Here is a 14291-nt window from a genome sequence, read left to right on the forward strand (position 1 = left end):
ATAAAAGCACATGATGTATCTTACTCAGGCCTGTGATCAGTGCTCCTTTGGCGACATTGGTACAGAGAGGAGAACCCCACAAGCAGCATGAGGTTCCCTTCACTCGTGGTCCCAATATTGCACTTTCCTCTGCCAACTGGTCTCCACACTTTTCCTAGCACCATAAAGACTTCAACTCTTTCAACTAAGGAATTTTCTGGCAATTGTCGATTGCTAAGCACATGACTTCATGAGTGTTCCCCTAATACACACGCATGTTGTAACCTACCATGCAGACTATTTCTTGATGTGATTTAAAGCACCCGTACATAATGAGACAGGAGAACTTTTGACTGCATATTCAAGCTGGTATGAAATCTCAGGAAGTTTTAATGGCTAACATTGGTGAATGAGGACAATTTGAGTTAGGATGAGACATTTTGGGGCAAGATATGGAAGGAAATATTCATTTAGATGCATAGGAATTACTAAGGTTTTTTTATAATCAAGCCTAGAGGAAAATTTGGCTTTGGAAGCAGGAGATGCTCAGTGGCTCTGCCCCAGGAAAGTCTCCTGGAAAGGGCACCTCTGCTTATGCTCAGTACAGGGAGAACATTAGCAGGGAGGCAAAGTCTGCTCCCCATGACATCAGCTGTCCCTTCTTGGACATTCTATTGTCTCCTAGTGAGTTCTAGCATCCTCTGTGATGTCACCAGTGTTGTAGTGACAACCAGTGCCCTAGTTTCTCTCAGTCTGAGTCTGGCGGTTACAAGCTAAGACATGTTTTCCCGTCTTCGCAAGCTTTTTGGGAGGGGGAACGTCGATTCTGAAGAGACTAGAGTGAAGGAGTCTGGCCTTTCGTCTCAAAGTAATGATGGAGAAAGACAGCACTTCTGGGGAATGTGGAGCAAGTTCTGGGCAGTGTATTTTGAGCTTCCTGTCAAGGGGGCTGCAGGCTTAAGCTGACCTTTCTAGCAATGGGCCACAACAACTGGAGCATCTGAAAAGGAATTGAATTTCCATGAATATCACAATTCCTTAAAGTCAAGAATTTCAGAACTTTAGTTTCCCCATCCCCACTGGGAGGATATGGTAAGGCCAATGCTATTATACTGTGAACTTCTGGTCTTTACTTTTCAGTTCATTTGCTCTGTTACATTGATATAATAACACCATCAGTGTTCATGGAGGGTCCACCGTTTCTGAGTTTAGACAGGGCAGCAATGTATTTCACTATCATTGCTTCTTTAAATACAGTGGGTATCTGGCAGTAGTAACAGGGAGAGATTGTGCTCCAGTCAATAACCTTATGTTCTTAGACCTTCTCTAATTTCTTCTAACTGGCAGGGTCATCGTTTGCTTTATATATTAGAGGTTGTATGTTACAAATATTTTTCTACAATACCAAAACTATTTGGAACGTGTAGACCAAGATTCAGCCTGTAACCTATTCGCACTTCTGGGGCATTTGGTATTTCACATAGGGACACTGATAAGTCTGTTGAACATATCCTCCCTGGAAATGCGTTTTAAATCCAAAGTTGTTGGCTTAGAGTATCAGGGTAGGACATCTGAGTGTCTCCAATCACTCAAGTTTTGTGGATGGTGAATTTATCATCTGAGTTCTGAAGCCACAGGGGTGAGGGTCCTGAAACCAAGCTGTACCCTGTTCAGCTGATAATAATCCTGGAGAAGCCATCTCCATGGTACATGTAAGCACGTGATGTCCGGAATAGGGAACACCTGGCTGCTTACATCTCTTGGTCTCTATAGAGTAGTGGGAGAACTGAGATCCCCTGAGGAGGTCTCTTAAGCATAGAACAAGCGCCTAGCAGTGACACTGGGTTCCTGACTTGTTCTCCTGTTTAGGCCTCACTGAGGTCTATGAACACTCTATGCATTCTCCCCATGCAGGTTCACTTGTGTTCTTCTACCTACAGACTCTGGGAGAGAAACATCATCCCCTGGCACTGACCTAAGCAAGAATCAGGCCATGAAGGAAAAGGAGAGGCTGATTAAAGAGCTGCAGCTCATTACCGAGGAGAGAAATGACCTGAGAGATCGCCTGAGGTTTCTGACAGAGAGATCCATGAAGAACAGGTATGAATCGCTCCAAATGCTCTTGTTTCATTCCTGGGTCTGCAAGGTCACGTTTTTCTTATCCTGTTAAGGTTTTGGGTTCTAGAAAGCTGTACCTCCCTAACCACGCTGTGCTAAACCTCACCTCCCATATAGTGGAGATTCAGAACCTGACCCTGAGGAGTGAGATTGAAAATGGACTCATCTGCTTCCATTTATTTAAAAGCAGAACTTGTGGTCTGAATGAAGAATTCAGGGATAAAGTCAGGGAGAGTGAGTTCCCAGTGTGCATTTGCAAAGCCCTTGACAGCTGGTGGCTTTGCAAGATTGTAATTGCAGTGAGTTTCTGGTGAGTCTCTGTACTTGCTAGGCAGGGGACTGAGTGCTGGAAGATCCAGGCAGCAGCCTGGGGTGATGTAGGACCCACCCTGAGTTCATATATTCCTAAATGCCGATGTTCATTGTATTCTATCATTTGGGGACAGGCCACACTTCAGGCCAAATCCATATTATGAAGACCTGGAGAGAATGGAGGAGGCGGTCATGTCAATTCTGCACAACTTAGAGATGGAGAATACTGAGGTCCATGAGAACAACCATAAGCTGAAGAAGGAGATTACCTTCTCTAGGTAAGTCCTGGTCAGAAAGGCTATCACTTGTGGAATGGCCATTTCTGACTTTCTTTGTTCTGGATTGGACGGTCTTCAGCTCTGGTTCTATCTCTTGTGCTGTTTACACATCAGTGTGCCAGGGTCATTAGGACTCAGTTTTCAGTTCCATAAAAGACTGTTCCTCATCCCAGGATTGTCTAGGCATCTTCAGAAGGCTCTAGATAGATCAGTACTGATTGAAGTCAGCAGAAGGTTATTAGGCTGACCTGGACCTATGGTGTCACACCAGGTTTTACAAAATTCAGTGCGTGGACCACATGGTTAGCATGACCTTCTCTTGATTCTACTGACCTCCTTTGAGGGTGTTGGCCCAGTACTAATTGATGTTGCCCCCATGCATTGGGCTTTCATGGATAGTTGTAGATCCATGTTCTTTCTCAGAGGTGTGGACTCTAATTGGTGTCAGGCCAAGCAAACAATTTATTCTTCCCCGAATTACCTTTTTATGGTTTGTGCAGCAGCCTTATATGTATCAAGATGCACTTTATTAAGTCTTCATGGGTATCTGGGACCTGATAGAGTTAGTCGGACTTGGGAGTAGGAATGGGAGAAAGGGCCAGCATGATCTTACTATGCAGACTGTATTTCCAGAAACCTGCTCAGCCAGCTCCTGATGGAGAACACATGTAGGAAGAAGTTGGTCCCACTGAAGCAGGAGAACAAGGAGGTACATCTTGATTGTGCACTGAACCAGAAATATTTGGTTGACTTCAACAAGAAAGATAAAGACCATCAACGGCCAGAACCAGCATTATCAGGTAGGGACGAGCAGATGTGTTAGCTTAACAATATCTGATAAAATTTGCCAATTTGATACATCTTTGCTTCTCTTACCACCTTTCTAATTTACACTCACAACCAGCCAACCACCTCATGTAGTGGAATTGTTCATTGCTCTGCCTATGCACAAGTATTCTAGGAAGTTAACCACTTTTCAGAAACTGAATTATTGTGCAAGCATATTTTGCTGCTCTTTTTGAAGCTGCAGTCTAGAAATGGTGACAGATGAATAACATATCCCATTATTGCATATCCATGTGATACATTGGATCCCATGTAGAGTTTTGAACAATTTCTTGGTTCTTTGACAAATGACACTCTGTGGTCATGTGACCTCTTGTGTAGGAAGCACCTTTGGGATAAGAACCAAGTGCAAATGTCAAATTAGTACTTGTCATTGGCTTTAACCTTGGTGACATATGGACATCTCCTTTCTTCCTGCAACCCGATGAGGTCTTTTCCCATTGCCATGTTCTTGGTTTGCACTGGTATAAGTCTGGGTCCCATATTGGCAGCCCACATTACTGTGAGGCTCTCTGGAGATTTTGCCCTTCCCAAAGAGTTAGCAACAATGATATCAGTTAAAAGGTCCATGTCGACTGTCCAATAGAACTGAGGTGGTAGAAGGCAGCATTCTGACAGGTGGCTTGCATTTCCCCACCAAATCAGTGTCTGAAAAACTGCCTTCCTCCAGGTCTCAGAAAGTGCAAGAGAGCTGGAATTGGACACACAGCAGTAAGAGAGCTTCCTGAAGAATAAGTTGCTTTCTCAGGAGTCCCTGATGACCAACATCCTGAATGGTAACAACATTTTTTCGATGAGTATTCATCCTCTGAGTTAATTTGTCATTTCTTAGAGACGCTAAATTTATATACCATCCTAAGCCATCCTGACTGATTGAGGTCTTACTCACTTTCTTCTTCAGAAAACAGCACTTGAGAGACACCTTGGGGGACCGCCTTTCATTATGTGTGCTAGAGGAGAAACAGCAATACGTCTGTGCTTCTAAATGTTCGTTAAGAATATGCTTTTAGAAATATTTTTGTTATGATTTTAATTGAAGTTTTCTTTTTGTTGTTTCATATTTATATGTTCTTCTTACTATTTTTACTTTCAAATATTTTTAAATATTTTTATTCATTTTAATCCTGTTTTTCGTAAAAATGTATTTGTTATGAATAAAAATTGAATTCTATCTCTTGACTCTTAAGACCATCATTCTTATTCAAGGGTTCTGTCCCTTCCTGTGGACTTAGAACTGACAGCTACAGATGGATCTCTGCATTTTCCATGGAGCCTGGGCTAATAAGTGAAATCAGAGTCACCAAGGAGTACCCAGTGTGATAGTGTCTTTTGTGTGGATAATGTGGCTGTGTCTCGGACACACACTTTGTGATGTAATCACTGACACACTTTACTCAATTGTTAGCGTCCATGTGGTTCTTCTGAGAGAGCAGCAGATGCTCTACCCTGTGAGTCGTCACCACAGCTCCTGCAGGTGGCTTTTGTTACTCCACATGAGGTGCTGTGTTAGGTGGACAGGATCACCTCCAATTAAATAGAGAGATCTCAGGATATGTGTGTTCACAGGGAACTTACTGAGCCGTGCGTGCTCAACGTGTTAGGTTGTCAGGCATCCCTACAGGGCTCTGGTGTTCCCACTGCTCATTGTGGGTCAGGATCATCCTCCAGTATCACTTAGTTTTCATATTAGAGCAGATCTTTCACCTAATATCAGTGATGACCATATGTATTATACACATCTGATAAAATACAGAATAGAAACTAGCTTCTTGTAGGCCAGATTGGCATTATCAGTTTTTTGATTGTTAGCAAGAAAATTATTTTAATCTAAGCAGTTTAGGAAGGAACCTCCAGAGCATCCATAGTGAATGTAGCTTGCAGCTGTGAACACAGGTTTCTTTTGGAGAGCAGGCCTGTGCAAGCCCAACCGAGGTGGGACAGTGCAAGCTATCCTTTTTCCATGGCCAATCTGGGATCGTATTGAGAATGTATTTTTTCCAGGTGACTGATTTCCAATTTGTGGAATTGGTCTAACTTGCTGAGAGTGGAGGTGACTCAGAGAGTTAAAGTACAGAAGGAATAATCCAGAATGTCCACAAAAGCTTGCTGTCACCCCAGGGCTTTTAAAAGCTCAGCAGCTAGAGAAGCAATGTAGTATTTGGTTATTCTCATGCTTAGGTCTAGTCATTCATTATAAGCTGAACATGACACAAAAAGTGTCATCTGTGTCACAATAGAAACTAGTTGTAACTAGATTCACCCCACACTAGCACATCACTACCGTGTTTGAGGTTCTCAGTTACTATCTAAGACCCTGGAAGAGGCCTGGGTCTTGCTACACAAACTCTTAATTTATGTCTTCATGACACTGTGTGCTTTGTTCTGTTAATGCTACCATTGGCATACAATACCTTGGATACTTTGTGCTGACATCTGTGACCTGAGACAATAGTTCATGTCATCCTAACCTGAATAAACTGTCCTTAGAGTACAGTGTGGTAGGAGGGGCCTTCTTTTCCTATGAGATAGCAAAACATTTCCAGGCTTCAGTCAAGTCTGACAGCCATTGTCCAGTACCTGTCTTGAGATGTCCACATTTTCAGCTAAGAGTCTTCATCCAGGCTGCTCTGTAATTCTGTAGAAGATTAATAGGGTTCCTGTCCTAGGATTTAATTCTGCATGACTGTACTTGCCGAACATGCTCAAAGCCCTGTGATCCACCCTAGCCCTCTGTGCTTTAGAGAAAGAAAATAAAGAGCCACTTTGCACTTGAAGTTTCTCCTCCAACAAAAGGAGAGCCTGCATAGGGCCTTTAAGTAACTCTAAGCCCCAGCTTCCCCACAGCTCCCTCCATCAATTCCATTATTGGTGTGTTTTCACTACTACTCACTTTCTTCTGTGTGCATAGAATGTGCACCATGTCACATGTGTCACACACGTGTGTGTGTGTGTGTGTGTGTGTGTGTGTGTGTGTGTGTGTGTTTGGTCCCTAGTGAAAACTGTCGAGATACATGCAGACTCATGCTACTACTGTCCCATGGTACCTTGCAGGGAACCCTGAAATGGTGGCTATTTTAATACAGTCTAAACCGGGTGTGCATGGTTTCTGTAAGGTCACCACTACAGAGAGCAGGAAAAGCTTCAGTAGTCACATGGATGTGATCAATCAGTGTTAGTCATGCCCTTCCCGCATGGTAGACTGCAGGTTGTCTGTCCCCATCACTTTGCTCTCTTGTGCCCAAACAATGCCAAGGTCAGGGCCATTGAGCCGTGAGGCAGAGGCTCACCACCCTCAGTCCTGCCTACGACCCCTAAGACTGTCTCTTTCGGGTGTGTGCGTGCTGGACATCATGGATCCTGAGATCTCCGCAGCTGAGGTGAAACAGTACCGGAGCCATTGAAATGTGGGCACACATTTGGTTTTGGAGCTGGGCCACTCTTTGACCTTTGGTGAGTGGAGAGACAACTGTTGGCTGAGCCTTTGTTGAACCGGATGGCCCCTGGCCACGTCAGCAGTCAGCAGTATCAAAGCTGAGCAACCAGTGTTTTATGTTCCATTTTGTCATCGCTGGTCAGTGTTCTGATGCCACAGCATATGGCTGGCCTCAATCTCCCCATGTGGCCACAATCCCTAATTGATATGGCCTCCACTTCCCAAGTGCCACTGGGATTTCTGTAGAACCCCTAAGGCAGCAGCAAGCAGGAGCTCCTGGCTATTCCCTCCCTGCTCTCTGGATCTGCAAGTCGTTCTGTGTACATATGGCTATTCCCTCATATACTCTTGATGCCATGATACCTTAATAAACACTTGAATCATGCCCTGATGGCCAGTTTTCAACTGCTACCTGACACCATCTATAATCGCCTGGGAAATGAGGGACTGTGTGGATCAGACTGGCCTTTGAGCATGACTATGCGTCACTGTCTTCGTTGCTGTGGGAGATGCCAGACAGCCTCTTTTCTGATCCTAGAGTCCCTATACCCAGTCACTTGTCCCCTCTACAGCCAGACCCTACTTCTGCTCCTAGGCACTGTCTTGGACTTCCTTCCCTCAGGTGGCTTCTCTCCTTTGGTTGCTGCAGAAACCTGTTATGAGGAAAGGAACAGGGAGTTAAGAGTTCAAAGCCATCTTCCCATTGATGTTCTTTCTCAGAGGTCAGTGGGACACTTAAAGAGTTTTGTGTATACATTTTATTAAGCAAGGGACAATCATGCATCAGACACAGGAAACGAACAGCACATCTACCGGACCTCCTTCAACACCTGGGCATCTCTTATGGCCTGTGCTTCTGTGTGCTGAAACCTGGGGACCAACTTCCTGTGGTGTTTCCCAGGATGACTATGCACATTACTACACTGGCGTAAATCCTCAAAACTCACAAACAGCAACGGGACCGCCACAGGAACGGTTCTCCATCAACAGATACCACAGACCAGCAAGCAGAAGCATGGGAGGGTGGTGCTGTGGTTCACACACTTCTCTTTCCTCACTAGGGCAGGTGACCCGCTGAAGAAAACAAGGAGGCAGCAGGATGGAAGAGGAAAACTAAAACCCAGTCCTTGCATTAAACACCCAAGCACATTTAGACTAGAAGAGAGAAGTTTGCCAAGAATGAGGGCCACTTTGGACATCCATCATCAATAGCCCTGGCTGTCTAGGCCAGCATCAGATCCAGCAGTCTCCAGGCAGGTGTCAGCCAGGCCCTCAAGGGCACTAAGAGCATTAACCATGAAGAATAGAACAAGATCTCTGCCTCTTGCCTGCCTGACAGCCAAGCATGTGTATGCCCTGGCTATGCTCACGCTGGGACCCCTGCGAGATATTAAGATATAGAGACCTGATAGTTGATTAGGACCCTGTTCGAAAAGGAAGACACCGGATATTTCCCTCTGGCATCCATATGTGCATGCATGGTTGTACATGCTGGTAGAATCTCTCTCTCTCTCTCTCTCTCTCTCTCTCTCTCTCTCTCTCACACACACACACACACACACACACACACACACACACGCACACACATATTCAAAGTTTTGAAGCACAGCAGAAGAATCTCTGGGACTCTAAGCCTGACCAGCCTCATCTGTGAGCCACAGCTTCTGTGTGAGAGCTCCTTTGTGTGAGAGGCATAGGGTGACTGAGGAAGGTTGCTGGTGTCCATCCCTGGCCTGCATGTGCATGCATACAGAGACATGGACACATGCACATGCTGAGTACCCCTCATCCAATCCTGAAATCTGAAAACACTGAATTTCAAATCCAGGCATTCTCCTAACCTACACCATCCCTCAGGAATTGGAGATGAGGCCTTGCAAGAATCCTCAACCAGTGAGACTGGCCCAGACCTTCTGAGATCCATTCTGCCCCAGGAGAACACAGCAGGTGGTATCAGGACAACACAGAAACTCAAGACTCCAGCCTGATGCAGGGACTGCCTGCTGGGTTAGGAGAAGACTCAGCATCAGGTTCCTAAAGGAAAACATCACCTCTGAACACACGGGGTCACTGTGGCTATGCCTTCAAGGCATCTTCAGCAGCAGCTTAAATGGACTAGGGATGATTATGGGAATCTGCCTGCAGGGTGATGTGGGAATCCTTTTGCTAAGGCTTGATCGATAGATGTTGCCACAGAAACCCTTGAACTCTTCTTGGAGTACAGTCCAGGCAGAGGCTGAACACAAAACATCCTGATTATGAACTGAGTTTAACAGATAATCCGGAACCTGAAGGCCACAGGCCCAAAGGTCTGCACTGCAGGGGTGACGCATCACTGCAGGGATGACCACACAGTGCAGGGGTTAGGTGTCACTGCAGGAATGACCACACACTGCAGGGGTGAGGAGTCACTGCAGGGATGACCACACACTGCAGGGGTGAGGAGTCACTGCAGGGATGACCACACAGTGCAGGGGTGAGGTGTCACTGCGGGGATGACCACACACTGCAGGGGTGAGGTGTCACTGCAGGAATGACCACACACTGCAGGGGTGAGGTGTCACTGCGGGGATGACCACACACTGCAGGGGTGAGGTGTCACTGCGGGGATGACCACACACTGCAGGGGTGAGGCATCACTCAGGGGATGACCACACACTTCAGGGGTGAGATGCCACTGCAGAGGTGACCACACACTGCAGGGGTGAGGTGTCACCGCAGGGATGACCACACAGTGCAGGGGTGAGGCATCACTGCGGGGATGACCACACAGTGCAGGGTTGGGGCATCACTGCGGGGATGACCACACACTGCAGGGGTGAGGTGTCACTGCGGGGATGACCACACAGTGCAGGGGTGAGGTGTCACTGCGGGGATGACCACACAGTGCAGGGGTGGGGCATCACTGTGGGGATGACCACACACTGCAGGGGTGAGGTGTCACTGCGGGAATGACCACACAGTGCAGGGGTGAGGTGTCACTGCGGGGATGACCACACACTGCAGGGGCGAGGAGTCACTTCGGGGATGACCACACACTGCAGGGGTGAGGTGTCACTTCGGGGATGACCACACAGTGCAGGGGTGAGGTGTCACTGCGGGGATGACCACACAGTGCAGGGGTGAGGTGTCACTGCGGGGATGACCACACACTGCAGGGGTGAGGTGTCACTGTGGGGATGACCACACTGCAGGGGTGATGTGTCCCTGCAGGGATGACCAGGAAGCTGACTGAGCTCCTCAGGGCTCTCCCTGTCCTGAATGTGCTTCCCTTCTAGGTGAGCACTGCAGCTTTCAGGGTGCTGGAGGCCTGTGTGGGCAGCAGTAGAAACTGCTAGCCTTGTTATTCACAGCTGAAACTATCACACAGGACATTCCAGAAGTGACCACCACCAAAGTGGGGCCTTTCACAGCATTCTGGGTAGGATGGCAAAAGCCCCATGACAATTTCGCCTGCGAGCCATACCAAATGTCTGCTGTCAGTGCCTGTCTCTTAGGAGCCACCTGGATGATTCAGGGGATGGTCCTGAAGAAAAGGCTTGGCAAAATTGAGGTCTCCAAAGCAAGAGGAGCAGTGAGGAGGTGCAGGGGCCGTAGACCATGGAGACTGATATATGCTGATGCTAGATACCCAGACTCATCCCTGTGTCCAAGTCTGGATGTCACAGAGGCACCTGGCAAAGGTCCCAACAGTTTCCTTCAGGATTCAGCTGTCTCCCTACTTGCCCTCCACCTAACCCACTTCCTGTGGTTCTGGGAGTCAAGGACTTCATCACCTGTTTCGTTTTCTTGTCATATTTCAGGTACTGTGACTCGACCACTCTTCCTCCTGCAGGAGACACATCATTTGTCACAGAACAGGACTGCTGCACCAGGAAGACCCATAGCATAACCAGGACGCTACAATGAAAACATGACTGGCCCTTCATGCTGAATGACAGGAAAAGCACCCAGCCTTCTCTTTGCTGCAGACTGGATTCCTCAGCCTTCCTGTTATGAACAGGGCTCTAGTACCCTTCACAGGATACTTAGTGTTTATAAGACATTTATAGAATTCATCTTGTATATAGGCCACTGGGCTAGGAGCCAGCATCAAGGCATCAAGTAGGAGGAAATACAGAAACATTCTAGGAAGGGACAGCCAGGGGCCAGTGGGATGGCTCAGTGATTGAGGACCAGAGTTCAGTTTCCAGCACATGGATGTTCACAGTCATCTACAGAATCAGATCTAGGGGGTCCCATGACCTCCCCAGCTCCCAAGCAGCTACATGTGTGCGTCTTAGACACTTCTCACTCACCGTGAAACAACCTAAGCCACAAAACATCCCACACCTTCTTGGATGGGCCCATCCCTGGGGGAGTCTTGTGTGTTCTGGGCTTCAACTCTAGGAAGGCTTGGCCTTGTTTTATAGGATGTCTTATTCCTTATTTCAGCAGAGAGAAAAAAAATCCAGTCCTGGAACCCTAGAGGACACTGCCATGATGTCACTGCTGTGCTGGCATAGGCTTAGAGATATCTCCATGATCCATCCGAGTCACCTAGAGCTCAGGGAATGATGGAAAAGTACACGTGAGTCTACCCAGAGCTTGCAACCATAAGAAAGCTCGGAAAACACAGGCCACTTGTGGTATTCTGATCCTGGGTCAATTCAAGCCTCTTGAGCCTGGAGCTAAGACAAACAGTTACACTGGCCTGAGTGCACAGGCCAGATCTCAGAGCCTATTTGCCAACCACGGAACACTCTAGATCCCTCCTCTCAGCTGGACCTTGTTCCTCTACACATCTTCTGCCCAAGCTTCTCAAGAAATGAAGCTACCAGGTTAATAGGACAACAAACTGAAGGCAGCAAGAGCCTTCAGGTGCCCAGTGTCAGTGACGTCTTTCTTTCTTTCTCTCTTTCTTTCTCTCTTTCTTTCTTTCTCTCCCTCTTTCTTTCTTTCTCTCTCTCTTTCTCTCTTTCTTTCTCTCTCTCTCCCTCCCTCCCTCCCTCCTTCCCTCCCTCCCTCCTTCCCTCCCTCCCTCCCTCCCTCCCTTCCTTTCTTTCTTCCTTCCTTTCTTTCTTTCTCTTTCTCTGTTTTAATCTTGGAGACAGGGTTCCTTTGTGTAGCTGATCTGGAACTGGCTCTGTAGAGGAAGCTGGCCTAGAATTCACAGAGATCTGTCTGCCTCTGCCTCCAAAGTGTTAGGATCAAAGGTATGTGCCACCACCACTACTTATCCTTCTGTTTTAAAGGAAGAATGTAGCCCTACATGGCAGCGTGAGTTTAGTCCCAGGATGGACATTCTTTATCACCAGGTCTCAGGGTGGAACTGGATATGTGACCCCGTGCTATAGCACTGTCCAGAGTGGGCAATGCAGCTTCTGAAGAGGAATGCAGGCCTGGCCTCCAGACCTCCACCTTCAAGGCCTCTCTTGAGAGCCTGATGCCCTGGCAAAAGAGACTCCATCTCTCCAGAGGACCTGTGCAGTCAAATGACACCTCAGTGATGAAAACTATCAGTCCCCAAAGGCATGCCGCTAAGCAGAGATAGCCTCAGTCATGCACCTCTGCCCATCCCCAGTTCCTCATGTCAATAACTCAACATTTCATGAACTAGATGTCAATACTTGAGGCAGGAGGATCAGTAGTTTACTGGCCAGTCTGGGCTCTATGAGATGCTCTCCCTGAAATCAGAGCCAGCAGGAAATTCAGTTTGAAAGCTCTTTGTAGCCGAGCTCAACGACCTGGTTCAGAGCCTGGGACCCCGCACGGTAGGATAAAGTAACTCCCATGCTTTTTCCTCCACCTTCAACACTCATGATTTGGAATGCACACCCCTACAATGAGATCAATACACATGGAATAAAAAATTAAACAGAAACATTAATGAAGACAATGCAGACATTTTTTAAAAAGGATCCTGGGAACCCTCACTTTGCACTCTCCTTTCCTTTGTCTTGGGAACAGCACCTGCACCAGTGACTGGAGACTTCCCGCAAGAGAGAGAGGAGAGATGCACTGTTCATTCAGCCGGGGAGCTGTGCAAAGACCAGAGCCACCCGCCTTTTTCAGACAGTGGGAGCTGGGCACAAGTGTGGGCTGCTCCTACTAGAGGCACCACAAGAAGAGGACCATCTTCCTCAAACCTTCCTGGAAGTCAGAGCACTGGCTATGGACTTCCCTCAATCCTCAGAGGACTCTCTTTCAGCGATGGCTCAGAGCCTCTTAGGACAGAGAGGGACCAGAGCTTCCCCCCAAAGCAAGATCCCTGTCTTATCTGACAGGTATGAGGGCTTAGGGATGGGACAGAGGATGTGACAAGGTTACATGTAGCACAGGGCTAGGTTAATAAGGAATCAAAGAGGAAAGAAACCTGGAAGATTCCTCATCTGTTCTTTTTTGCTCTGTTCGTAGGGATGAGGTGGCAGTGTGGGGTAGAGGACTAGGACACAGCACAGCCTTCTCTGCTCATGGTGAGCTTTCTAGGCTGCCTGGTCACTGTGACCAGCAACTTTTCAACTGTGCCACTCTACTACCAAGGCTGACACAACTGGTGCACCATGTAGCAATAGGACTTTACTGACTTAGCGACATTTGGAATCACACAATGATCATGTGTCACAGAAGAGTTTTTTTTTTTTTTAAGAAAAGGATTTTTAAAAAACTATTTATTTTGTCCATATGAGTGAGTACGCTGTCCCTGTTTTCAGACACAACAGTAGAGGGTAGTAGATGAGATTAGAAATGGTTATAAGACACAGTGTGGTTGCTGGGAATTGAACTCAGATCCTCTGGAAGAGCAGTCAGTGGTCTTAACCACTGAGCCATCCCTCCAGCCCCAGTATATTGTATTTTCAATGTTGTTTGTTTTTATTTCTTTTCTCACCTATGTCTGTATGGCGTTTCTGTGAGTACAGGTGCTCATGTGCTTGTGTAAAGGTCAGGGACAACCTGAGCACAGGTCCTCACCTTCTACCTCTCGTCCATGGCTGTGATTGCTAGGCTAGCCCTTCCCCCTAATCCTAGAGACTGTCCACTTTAGGCTCCTGTCTCCCTGTGGGAAGGGCTGGATAACAGACACTACTGCATCCAGGTTTACGTGGCTTCTAGGGACCTAAACTGTTGTTGGGTTTGTTCAGATGAAAATAAACACCATTTCACAGCCCTGGCTGGGCCAGGCAGCGCACGGGTCTTTGCTGCTCTTGCAGAAGACTTGAGTTCAGTCTCCAGCACCAGGGTCAGGTGGCTCACAACCACCTGAGACTCCAGGTCCAGGGACTTCCAAGCTCTTCTGGATAAAGCTACATGGCAAAAGCAGGGCTGGGAGCTGGAGGCTTCTGGTG

General features: G+C 47.2%; 2 protein-coding genes across 2 annotated transcripts in view; both read left to right on the forward strand.

The window, feature by feature from the left end:
* The window catches only part of LOC134483571 (disks large homolog 5-like), an 81981-nt gene that overhangs the window by 35096 nt on the left and 32594 nt on the right, over window positions 1-14291 (forward strand). The window lies entirely within an intron of this gene.
* Window positions 730-4702, forward strand: LOC147999036 (disks large homolog 5-like). The gene is made up of 6 exons (XM_087595988.1): window positions 730-1071; window positions 1920-2079; window positions 2544-2687; window positions 3321-3487; window positions 4204-4309; window positions 4435-4702. Exons 2-5 carry the CDS (start codon window positions 1973-1975, stop codon window positions 4266-4268), a joined length of 483 nt encoding a protein of 160 aa, XP_087452114.1. The 5' UTR covers window positions 730-1071; window positions 1920-1972; the 3' UTR covers window positions 4269-4309; window positions 4435-4702.

Source organism: Rattus norvegicus, chromosome 19 (assembly GCF_021556685.1).
Source record: "Rattus norvegicus strain SHRSP/BbbUtx chromosome 19, alternate assembly SHRSP_T2T, whole genome shotgun sequence".
NCBI classification, from domain to species: Eukaryota; Metazoa; Chordata; class Mammalia; order Rodentia; family Muridae; genus Rattus; species Rattus norvegicus.